Source organism: Anabrus simplex, chromosome 1, assembly GCF_040414725.1.
Source record: "Anabrus simplex isolate iqAnaSimp1 chromosome 1, ASM4041472v1, whole genome shotgun sequence".
NCBI classification, from domain to species: Eukaryota; Metazoa; Arthropoda; class Insecta; order Orthoptera; family Tettigoniidae; genus Anabrus; species Anabrus simplex.
The window spans coordinates 1,563,086,882-1,563,099,540 of NC_090265.1; the positions used below are offsets into that span (position 1 = coordinate 1,563,086,882).

General features: G+C 37.6%; 1 protein-coding gene across 1 annotated transcript in view; it reads right to left on the reverse strand.

Annotated features, from left to right (window-relative positions):
* rictor (rapamycin-insensitive companion of Tor) overlaps positions 1–12,659 on the reverse strand; it is a 540,306-nt gene that overhangs the window by 37,239 nt on the left and 490,408 nt on the right. Inside the window, exon 28 of the mRNA XM_067138126.2 lies at positions 2,926–3,049. Coding sequence (XP_066994227.2) covers positions 2,926–3,049 — 124 coding nt within the window. The remainder of the gene's footprint in view (positions 1–2,925; positions 3,050–12,659) is intronic.

Consider the following 12,659-nt stretch of genomic DNA (forward strand, 5'->3'; position numbering starts at 1 on the left):
TTCCAGTGAGCCTGTGGAAAAAATGGCAATTTGTTTCTGCGCTTAGTGTAAAATTTGGTGTAGGCCTAAGTTAATCTACCTCTGGCAAGCGCAGGAATTCTTCATTTCCAAATCAAGAAGTTCTTACATTTCTCAATCTGGATGATATAAGTTCGCCATCTCCTCGAGCAAGACATTTTATCTCCATAAAGGACAATTCTGGTCAAAAAAGAAAAAACGAATGATTCATGTGCGTCACAATGTAAGAAGACACATACAAAGTTTTTAAACAAGAATACCCACATCACGCAATCGGTCAGTCTTCTTTTTGTGGACTTCGACCAAAGTACATTTCTGTGCACTACCAGGAACACATGATATTCATTATGTGGAGCCATTCAAAAATACATAGTTCAGGCAAGAAAATATTATTCTGAACCTACTACCACACACTCTCTAAATCCAGACTACAAGATAGAAGCAGATGACAAAAATCCACCCTATGATATGGCTTTTGAAGTGGGTGACTTCGTACTTAGAGAGTACAGTGGAAAGAAACATTCAAAATATTATGTTTGTACCATAACTGAAAGTAATGGTGATATTTATTTTGTAACCAATTTTCGCAAGTGCAATAATGAAGCTGAACTGTTTTGTGAACTACTGACGAAAGACGAGTGCTTTTTAAATGTAAGTAAAATGGAAAGAAAAGTACCGGTGACTCGTTTTACTCACGGGAAATGGTATTTTGATGAGTCTATACCAGAAGCAGAATGAACAAGAATTGTTTTTTTCATTTTATTGTATATTTTTCTGACCAAGCTTTCATTCAAACTGTAGGCTACTCAAGCATTGAATGTTCAGATATTTTAAAATATTTTACTTCATTTTACATTCACTGTTATTAGTGTTAAACAAACAAGTGATAATTCATAAAAACACTTTACTTTATTAAATAGGCCACTTATTAGTACCAGTATCTGCAGTTATATACCTTATTAACATTATTATTATTATTATTATTATTATTATTGAGACGAAGACGACAATGGTTAGACTCGGTTTCTAAAAGAGGTATAGAACTAAATGAGGCCACAACACTAATTGCAAATTGAGGATTGTGGCGACGTTTAGTAAATTCTCAGAGGCTTGCAGACTGAACGCTGAAAGGCAAAACAGTCTATAATGATAATGTATGTATGTATGTATGTATGTATGTATTATTATTAGGAGGAATGAAGCTTGTAATTTTATGTGAGCGATAACCTCAGTATTGTAAGCCACAGGACCTCATTTTTTACGTGAAATCCAAACCACCGGACACGACTTTCACCTCGAAAATCATACATTGGGACTTGAACCCAGTCTGTCTTGATGGATCCAAGCAGCTTGACCACTGCGCCATCACACTCCTTCTTTATTAATACTTACTGCAATATTAAATATAAATTTTATCATTCAGTGATCGTATTTGATGCGGAGTTTAAGATTTATTAACCCCTCATGCCAAGTCGCCATAGCACTGATTCGTGTGTGTAATGTTGTGACCCTGTCAAATAAAAACGCGATGATTGTCTTTAACTATATTACGCAGACATTACGCAACTTACACATTTGTTTTGGTTTTTTTCCTCGCAAAATGTACCTTTGTCCTTCTTGTAAACAATATCTTGACATCAACAATAAAAGTTGCCATAATTCGCAGACTTTAGAAAAAACGTAAAGGTATGTAAAGTCAAAAGTCTGCACCATGTAAACACCGATCGCTACGTTAAAATTTTATACACTTGCATACATCAGGCTTACAACATTGAAATTCGTGGAGGTTGATAAGTATCATCTAAACATTATTATGCATAAATCTCAATTTGTTTACATGGTAGGTTTAATATATATGTTACAAAGAAATGTACAAATGTAAGCACGACACCTAGAATTGGCCGTTAATAAAACCTTGTTTATCAACAAAGTCAGGAATATTTAACAACTTATGTCATAACCTTCCACAGACGTATGTCGATATACTGTATAATTGACAAGCATAATATGCTTCCACAGTCGGTTGTCGATATATAGTAGACATCTAATTTTTTCCGTTCTGTGTGGTCGCTTGTTGATTGTATATCACAACGGATCCAACAGATGTGTTCAAGGAGCCATGGAGTAGCTTTTACTGCCATCTCCATGCAATATTTGCAACTACTAGGAAATCTACAAAGACAATAAACTATGAGAGCAAGCATTTTCAGTGCTTAACCACATGGAATCAAACCAGGTTGCAGCTGGCCCTTCCAGGTTGAATAGAAAGTGGTATAATATTTTAGATGATGAACAGATAAATGAAGTATTAAGAGAAGAAACCAGCAGTGATGATAGCAATTTAGAGAATGAAATACAAGGGACATAAGAGCAATTGAGTGATGAAAGCATGGTAAATTTACTGTATGTTAGTAGGTGGAAGGAAGTAAAGTCCAATGACAGGAAACCTACAGAACATGTGTTCTGTAATAATTTAATTCCAAATCTATAAAGAAGAACGTACCACTTGATGCAGAGCCTACTGATTATTGGTTTGCATTTTTTTTTTCTCCTGGCAATCAATAGTTTGGCACATATGCTAGATGTAAACCTTATGGATGGTATATTAATTGGAAAGGTACCCATTTTGTTTGGAAAGTATATAGGTTTTTAGGTACAGAAATATGCACTTTTAGTCCACATCAATTTTGTTTTAGATAGAAATAATAATACATAAAACTGTAAAATTTTATGAACTTGCTTCTTTACTACAAAACATGTATGCCTGTCTGCAGAAAATTTTTGGATCCATACATCTGCAAAGGGTTAACAAACAAAGTTAACAAAAGGTCACCTGTGAAAATATTTCCCGAAAATGATAACTCTAAAGGGAACCATGAATATAAAAAGCAGCTACAGAATACTTACTGCAACAAGGCTTGTTTCGACACCTTGTTCCAAACTGGGTTGCTCATGCGACTCACATGTTTTAGGATTTCACGTCGTATTAATGCCTTGCTTGGGGCAGCTGCATCATCTTGTTGAGATGAACCTATACAGAAAATATATGCAAGATATTATTATTTTAGACCTGAAATTCAACAACTTTAAGTTGTAAAATTGTAATGATTGTGTATTACCTACTACAGTATATTTCAATTTATTTCCTACTTGTATAACAAACCACCGAGCAAGCTAGCTACGTGGTTTGGTCACGTAGGTACGCGCTTGCACTCCAGAAGGTGGTGGGATGTAACCCCACTGTCGGCAACCCTGAAGATGGTTTACCGTGGTTTTCTATTTTCACAACAAACAAATGCTAGGGCCGCACCTCAATTAAGGTCACAGTCATTTCCTGCCCTGTCCTAGCCCTGCCCTATCCCATTGTCATGAATCTGAGTAACGTACAACCTATAGGGAGAAAAAAAAAGAACTTTTCCCTTTGCGAAGATCAAATGATCATGAATATGTTTCTCTGTTATAGCCATTCATCAACAGCTGCTAAATTCAGATGGCTACCAGCCGTAAGACATAGCCTAAACAGAAGGCTGTGGATTTACATATTAGTTCTACAGTGTGTACTGTAAGAGGGAAAAGTGCCACTGGCATGGATTTGTTTCAGGAAGATTCCGACTTGCCAGGAAGTAACCCTTACACTATGGTCTCGAAGTCATGTCCTGTGGGACATGCAAGATGTGACGTACAGGGTTAGGCACTGAGATTGCAACGGACTGCCGCAGACTCCAGTTATGAATAAGTAGCGCCTTCACAGCCAGTCGGTCTGGCATGATCTCATCCGCCTCCACAACTGTTGGGAACAGAAGTGAGAGGTTCCTCCTCCGCTTCTTTGCCATTGGGTCTTCAAGTGATGGATTCCAGTGTCATTTCCTCCACTGAGGGGACCATCACCCCACCTAAGGGAGTTCATACGCCCGAAGCTGTTGGCCGCTTTAGGGAGTCAGATTATTTACCGCCGCCCAACACTCGGCATTAGCAGTTTTATAGCTGGGTGCCAGACCAGCCAACCCACCTCCTTTCTCATTCTGGACTTGGGACCGGACAATGGCGGAGTTTAAACACAAACTCTTTAAACACTGGAAGTTGAAACACAAACTGCTGTGAATTGAAGTGAGCAATTAGCCAGGAAATCTGTAAACGGGTAACTGCTGACGACTGTAAGAGGGAGGCCAATGATCTGAATGTTAGTACTACCACAGCCTACTTGATGTACTGTAGCTCTAGTTAGCCATGGTACTATACTATGTATCTTAAACTAGTGCCTTCTATTTCAACGCACACTATTTATACACATCTATAGCTCGTGTACTTCTCAAGGTCACTGTTGCTAGGTAAAACATTTTGTGATGTAACTTCTGTTACACATTTTGTTGTGTCACGTCACGACCTGTCATGCAAACTTTTGGATAACCCCCAGCCCTAAGACATATTCATGTCAATATACATACATCACTTTTCATACTTGAAACCATACTCATGGTAATCTATATCTATATATATAAAATAAGAGCTCTGTCTGTACATTGCTCATAATTAAAAAAGGATAGTATTTCTGTATCGGTCGTGTCCACAGTAACAAGGAAATGCACTTTTTAATTTTTTTGCAATTTCTGTCTGTCTGTCTGTCTGTCTGTCTGTCTGTCTGTCTGTACACGCATCATGAGAAAACGGCTGAAGAGAATTTAATCAAAATTGATATGCAAAGTCGGGGAATATGTTGCTATAATCTAGGCCATAAATAATTTTATTCACGCTGATTGAAATGGTAGTTTAGGGGAAGGCTTAAAATTTAATTCTCAAATTTTTTAGTTATTAGTGGTCTTATCTTAATGAAAACCGGTATGCAAAGGCGGGGAAGAAGATGCTATAATCTAGGCTATAAATAATTTTATTCACGCTGAGTGAAATGATAGCTTAGGGGAAGGCCTAAAATGTAATTCTCAAATATTTGTTATTATTGGTCGTGTCGATAAATACTACATAACTTAAGTTATATAGTATTAAATTTCCGATCATGTATGTCTTATACATTGTTACCGTACCGGCTATGGTCACAGAGATATTAATGAATTTGGATTTTTGTTAAGTCCATATCAGTGCCGAGTTATGAGAAGACGTGTAAAAAGAATTTAATGAAAATTTGTATGTAAAGTTGGAGAATAAGGAACTACAGTCTACGCTATAAATAATTGTAGAAGACACCCTAATATCGCAGAGTCAAGAAAAAACTAAATGTGAAGGCCTACAATATAGACAGCTCATAAAATTTATCAACAATAACAATACATCGACAATTGTTTGTTGTGATGTGCTTTGTGTCCTCTGATGCCGATAGATAGGATTACTGCTGCGTAATATAGATATTGATTCCCATAGGGAATCTGAAATTTTTGTCCCGAATGAGTAAATTTATAATACCAATATAAATGGTCCGTTATTGGACATTATAAATTTTCCAGCTAACTCATTCCTGGTTGCCAGCGTTTCACCCCCGTGTGCTAGGTTGGGCTCGTCAGTTGGTACCTAGCACACCTACCAAGACGCGTGGTTAGTGCATACCGTGGAGGCCACTGCGTAGGCTACTTGAAACCACCGGCAGTGCCAATGCACTATGAGAGACTTTGTCTCACTACCAAAAATTGATGCCTGCTTGGCTATCAGATGATATAGATATGGATTCCCATAGAGAATCTGAAATTTTTGTCCCGAATCAGTAAATTTATAATTTATATAATTTATAATTTATATAAATTTATAATTCCATATGAAAAGCAGGCATCAATTTTTGGTAGTGAGACAAAGTCTCTCATAGTACATTGGCACTGCTGGTGGCTTCAAGTAGCCTACGCAGTGACCTCCAGGGTATGCACTAGCCACGGTCTTGGTAGGTGGGCTAGGTACCAACTGACGAGCCCAACCTAGCACACGGGGGCGAAACGCTGGCAAACAGGAATGAGTTAGCTGGAAAATTTATAATGTCCAATAACGGACCATTTATATTGGTATTACTGCTGCGTACCGAGTATTTTTTTAAAAATTTGCTTCACGTCTTACCGACAGGATAGGTCTTATGGCAATGATGGGATATTACTAGAAAATAGATCTCAGAGAATTAGAGTAGGCGAAGCTTTATCTGACCCTGTACTAATTAAGAGGGGAATTCCTCAGGGCAGTATTATTGGACCTTTACGCTTTCATATATATATAAATGATATGAGTAAAGAAGTGGAATCAGAGGTAAGGCTTTTTGCAGATGATGTTATTCTATATAGAGTAATAAATAAGTTACAAGATTGTGAGCAACTGCAATGCAACCTCGATAATGTTGTGAGATGGACAGCAGGCAATGGTATGTTGATAAATGGGGTTAAAAGTCAGGTTGTGAGTTTCTCAAATAGGAAAAGTCCTCTCAGTTTTAATTACTGCGTTGATGGGATGAAAGTTCCTTTTGGGGATCACTGTAAGTATCTAGGTGTTAATATAAGGAAAGATCTTCAATGGGGTAACCACATATACGGGATTGTAAATAAAGGGTACAGATCTCTCCATATGGTTATGAGGGTGTTTAGGGGTTGTAGTAAGGATGTAAAGGAGAGGGCATGTAAGTCTTTGGTAAGACCCCAACTAGAGCATGGTTCCAGTGTATGGGACCCTCACCAGGATTACCTGATTCAAGAACTGGAAAAAATCCAAAGAAAAGCAGCTCGATTTGTTCTGGGTGATTTCCAACAAAAGAGTAGCATTACAAAAATGTTGCAAAGTTTGGGCTGGGAAGAACTGGGAGAAAAAAGACGAGCTGCTCGACTAGGTGGTATGTTACATGTTACAAACTTCAAACATGTTCCGAGCTATCAGCAGAGAGATGGCATGGAATGACATTAGTAGACGAATAAGTTTGAGTGGCGTCTTTAAAAGTAGGAAAGATCACAATATGAAGATAAAGTGGGAATTCAAGAGGACAAATTGGGGCAAATATTCATTTATAGAAAGGGGAGTTAGGGATTGGAATAACTTATCAAGGGAGATGTTCAATAAATTTTCAATGTCATTGAAATCATTTAAGAAAAGGCTGGGAAAACAACAGATAGGGAATCTGCCACCTGGCTGACTGCCCTAAATGCAGATCAGTATTGATTGATTGATTGACTGATTGGAAGGGCTAGGAGTGCGAAGGAAGCAGCCTTGGCCTTAATGAAGGAACAGCCCCAGCATTTGCCCGGTGTGAAAATGGGAAACCATGGAATATCTTAATGGGCTTAAATCAATAATAAATATGTTATTAGTGGTCCTATCTTAATAAAAATTTGTATGGAAAGTCGGGGAATAAGTCGCCATGATCTAGGCTATAAATCTTTTTATTCACGCTGAATGAAATGGTAGTTTAGGGGAAGGCCTAAAATGAAATTCTCAAATATTTATATTATTAATGGTCGTATCCATAAATACTACATAACCAAAGTCATATAGAATTAAATTTCCAACCATTTATGTCTCATAAATTTTTTTACCATACCGGCTATGATAACAGAGATATTCGTGAATTTGTATTTTTGTTGTTAAGTCCATATCGATGCCGAGCCATGAGAAAATGGGTTACAAAATTTAATGAAAATCGGTATATAGAGTCGGCGAAAAAGGAACTACAGTCTAAGCTATAAACAATTTTATTCACCCTGGATGAAATTGTAGTTTAGGGGAAGGTGCCTAAAATGTAATTTTTAAATACCTATTTTTTGGTCCTATCGAAAAGTACTACACAACAAAAGTTACAGAGAATACAATTTCCAATCATTTATGTTTTATTCAGTCTTACCATACTGACTATGATGAGTGGTATTTCAGAGTCGGAAAAAAAACTAAATGTGAAGGCCTGCGATATCGAAAGCTCATAACATTACATTGACCATTCTTTGATGTGATGTTATTTGTCTCTTATGCTGCCTCTCAACTCCGATAGATGGAATTACTGCTGCGTACCGAGTATAATAGCCTGACTGAATATTGGCGGGAAATAGCCGGGGAGTTAGAAAACTTTCTTTTTTTTAGTATGCCATTCCTCTGGTTCATACATTTTCTGATACAGCTGGTACGTAACACACTGTTTCTTCATAGTATTCCAGTTATTCGATCTCTACTCTGACGCGCTGTTTTGAATGAGCAGTGTGCATACTTCTTTTTTTTCTTTTTGCTATTGGCTTTACGTCGCACCGACACAGATAGGTCTTATGGCGACGATAGGACAGGAAAGGGCTAGGAGTGGGAAGGAAGCAGCCGTGGCCTTAATTAAGGTACAGCCCCAGCATTTGCCTGGTGTGAAAATGGAAAACCACGGAAAACCATCTTCAGGGCTGCCAAAAGTGGGGTTTGAACCCACTATCTCCCGAATACTGGATACTGGCCGCACTTAAGCGACTGCAGCTATCGAGCTCGACGTGTGAGCATACTTAAGACAGATAATGAGTTAGTAGTAGTAGTAGTAGTAGTAGTAGTAGTGGTGGTGGTGGTGGTGGTGGTAGCAGCAGCAGCAGCAGCAGCAGCAGCAGCAGTAGTAGTAGTAGTAGTGTGGCCTGCTCTAGAATAACAATTTAGGCCTATTCCAAATTACAGCATCTCGATTCACAAAATAACTCAAAATTCAACCCTGAAAAGAGCTGTTGCTTAAGAACAGCTTTTTCTCCTTCATTTTTATCAAATTCTACATTCATTTTATTCCAAATTATCAGTGAAGAGGGGGTTTCTCCTCTGGCTTGAAGGAAAAATTTGCTCCAAGTCAGATAGATGTTTCTGCCGCCAGTGTAGTGAATTGATATTTTCCGACTCATTGAGTACTCCTAGGAAACAGATTAGTAAAAGGGCATAGTTTTTGCCCTGGGAGTCTCAACTATTCGACCCTCTCCCTGCCGAAAAAGGACGAAGAGTGTTCACGGATCACGTCTGTCTGTGGCTTGGTCATTCCAGCTTGGAACTTTGGACTGTTAGATCAGCAGTGTAGTCCTGTTCGTTAAAAGTGAGAAAATGTGTAGTGTTTCATTTGATCGAGAATTTTATATGAAACCATTGCTTTTAATCGCGCCATTCCTACTGACGTCATTGTAGTGTATGTTCATTTCAGCTGGGAAAACCACAGTCTTTCTGAGGATGTAAAAAGGCAGGTGGAGAGTGAGTGTCTACCATTACAGTGAAAATTCCCGAATTCAGTCTTCATATGAGAAAAGATGTTTGGTGACTTCCCCGTCGCATTTCTAGGGCAACGTTAAGAGCTATGCAATTTAATACAATCTTGCTCACAGCGTGTACACAAGAATTCCGTATACAAAGTAGAATTCCGTAGCGAAGGGTGGGTACATCAGCTAGTAATAATTATAATTTTGTGTGGTTATTTCTAGCCGGGTGCAGCCCTTGTAAGGCAGACCCTCCGATGAAGGTGCGCGGCATCTGCCATGTGTAGGTAACTGTGTGTTATTGTGGTGGAGGATAGTGTTATGTGTGGTGTGCGAGTTGCAGTGATGTTGGGGACAGCACAAACATCCAGCCCCAGGGCCACTGGAATTAACCAATGAAGGTTAAAATCCCCGACCTGGCCGGGAATCGAATCCGGGACCCTCTGAACCGAAAGCTAGTACGCTGACCATTCAGCCAACGAGTCGGACGTACTCATGGTAAACAAACAATATAAGTTGGTTTTAAATCCTCTCTCGAGGATGCTGTTCTTAACAAGCAGTAATGCCTGCCTCCTGATACAACTGCAAAGCAAGAACTATTGGTGTTAACCAAAAACAGAACACTAAAAATTGGAATTGTAAAAGAAGATATTGGTAGTGGCTGAAGATGTGAGTTTATCCTTATCTTTACAGTTGTTTATGTTTACCCTTATCCCTCCTTCCTATTACTCTCTCATCTACACTGACCCATCCTCTTTAAGGACTGAAATCAAGAATGGACAACACTGATTCATTGCATTAGAATCCTCACAGAACAAAGCTAGAAAGCTCTCTCTGCCTATGGTTACTGTGAGGTTAATCACAACTATTGTCAGATGAGAACTACCGTATACAATACAAATACTCTGTGCATATTTTTTTTGGAATTTAGAGAAGGAAAATTGGGACGTGTGCATTATTTTAAAAAAGGTTGGTACCACTTAGCTTCAAACAATGAGTCCTGTTAGACTATTACAAGTGATAACTTTCATATTCGGTTCCATATGACAGTAATTTCTCATACAAATTTATTTATAATGGTCCATTTATTCCATACAAATTATGACTTTCTATTTGAATCTAAACAGTATATAGTCCTATTAAAAATTAGTACATGTTTTGACTTCTGTTAGGTCATTTCCAGTTAATAAAAAATTATGAAAGACATCTTAAAATGGATAAAATATGTTTACAAGAGACATGATGAAATTAAATTTTGAAAGCATTAACACATTAAAATTATTTAAAAACAACATGCAGTGTCTTTCTTTATCTTAAGAATCTCTTCTTAATCATGATGATCAACAGTGACAGTGTGAAGGTCACATATTATAAAGAAGCACCAGTACTACGGTAGTTAGATGAATATTGATTTTACATCCCACTACCTTTTTACGGTTTTCAGAGACACCGAGGTGTTGGAATTTAATCCTGCAGTTCTTTTACGTGCCAGTAAATCTACCGACATGAGGCTGATGTATTTGGGTACCTTTACTAGTTAGATGATCAAGAACAGGCTGGAGGAAAACAACTCTCTCTCTCTCTCTTTTTTTTTTTTTTTTTTTTTTTTTTTTGTTCTTATGAGGTTGAACCTTAGGACCTGACAAAGTGCTTAAAACCATAAAAATGTCAAGGCAGAACGTTGAATATGTGGTAGTAACTTAATGTTATGGCTCATCTATGATTTAATAAAGATGTGTAGAAAAATAAAGAAAAATAAATACCTCCTCCTCCAGCCCTACCAAAGGACTTGGATGTTTTAATGAGCACAAGCGGTTGACTACCTTGAGCAGCTGTTGGCACTGAGGAGAAGGGGTGGCAAAGGGAAGGGAGGAGAGTTAGAGGAAAGGTAGCGGCTTGCCTGTTGCATGTTTTAAATGGTTTATTAGCTTGCTCTTTTGAATTTATCTTTATTATTTTGATGAAAAGGATATTTACCATCTCTGAAATTTTGTTGAGGTTGAGGTTAGGATTATTTCTTTAGTCAAGATGTATGGATACTTTCAAGTATATTGAGAAAGGCACCTTTGTTAGCTACGTATATGCAGTGCTTTTTTCTGCTGGTATGCCATGGTATGCAATACCGGCAACTTCTTTTCCCAAGTTTCTTTTAAAATGAAATGTTATTTATTGACAGATAAAAGTATTAGAAATATTCCAGCAGATGTACTGTGTTCATGAATTGAACTTTCAGTTTTGAATCTTGTAAGCTGGTACCATGCTGTCATGTTTCATAGGCTTCATAGGTTGGTAACGCAGCCGGAGACAGGATTCTGTGTTCACTTTTCAATTGTTTACCATGTCAGACTATAAAGTTCTATAACCGCTTTGCAACATTCAGGTGACCAGTGCAATTACTGTCCAAATGAGTAAAATAAGTAGTCATTTCATGTCGAGAAGATCGAGGAAGGCTGAAGAAGTAGAAATTGTCAAATCTACTACTTGTGATCCTGTACAACACAAAACTTGCATCAAAACTACACATGGTGAAGAGGATCATGAAACTGAGACTGAAGATCCACAGGGTCAAAAGGAAAAAGATTCTGATAATGACTGGCCAGACCGTTCAACACTTGTGCAAACGAATGGCTTATACAAGAGAAAGGAGTGGATGGTTACACTGAGATACAGTATATTAGAGTGTTAGATGTGTGGAAGTTGCTGTAATAGCACCTACACGGTGAGTGCCGGCATCTTTTTTCCTAAAAAAGAGCTCTGTGAATATGATAGCCAAATCCCACCTATGGAAGAAATTAAGGGGTTAAATTCAGTCGATCGCTCAACGTTGAGAATTTACCGTGTTTTTTGGCATTTGCTTGCTCCTTATATCGAGTTGAAAACTTCCCGTCTGACCAGTAACAAGCATTACATGGGAAAATTTTAATTTGTAAACACTAGATTGCACATAATTATTGCTATTAAGAATAAATTTCAATACAACACATCAAGTAAATGACATAACATAAGCCAGATGTGTTGTATTGAATTGCACTTCAATACGAAAAAAAAAAAAATATATATATATAGCTTATAATAAATCGTTATTGCTGTCATTAAAAATGTGTAATACAGAATAACTTTGAATTACATTATTTTATAAGCTATGTTAAAAATTTGTTTTTTAAATGTGTTTGTGACCTGACATACATACACTTCCATTTACAGGAACAACCTCCTTTATTCACAGGCTGCCATTAAAACAAGGTAAAACATATCAAATTTTATCTATACAGTTCTATTAATTGAGGAAAATTATAAATTCTAATGAAGATATGGTAAACAGCATAATTAGTGCAATATTTTAGTGCTGCAGAGGTGGTGTCTCAGGATCATGATGGAGCCGCAGAGGACGAGAGTAACCATTTCGGGGGTGAGCTTCAACTATTATTAAAAGTGAAAGTGACAAAATCCTGTTTTTCTCCACCAAGTTCAGCATGGTGACTG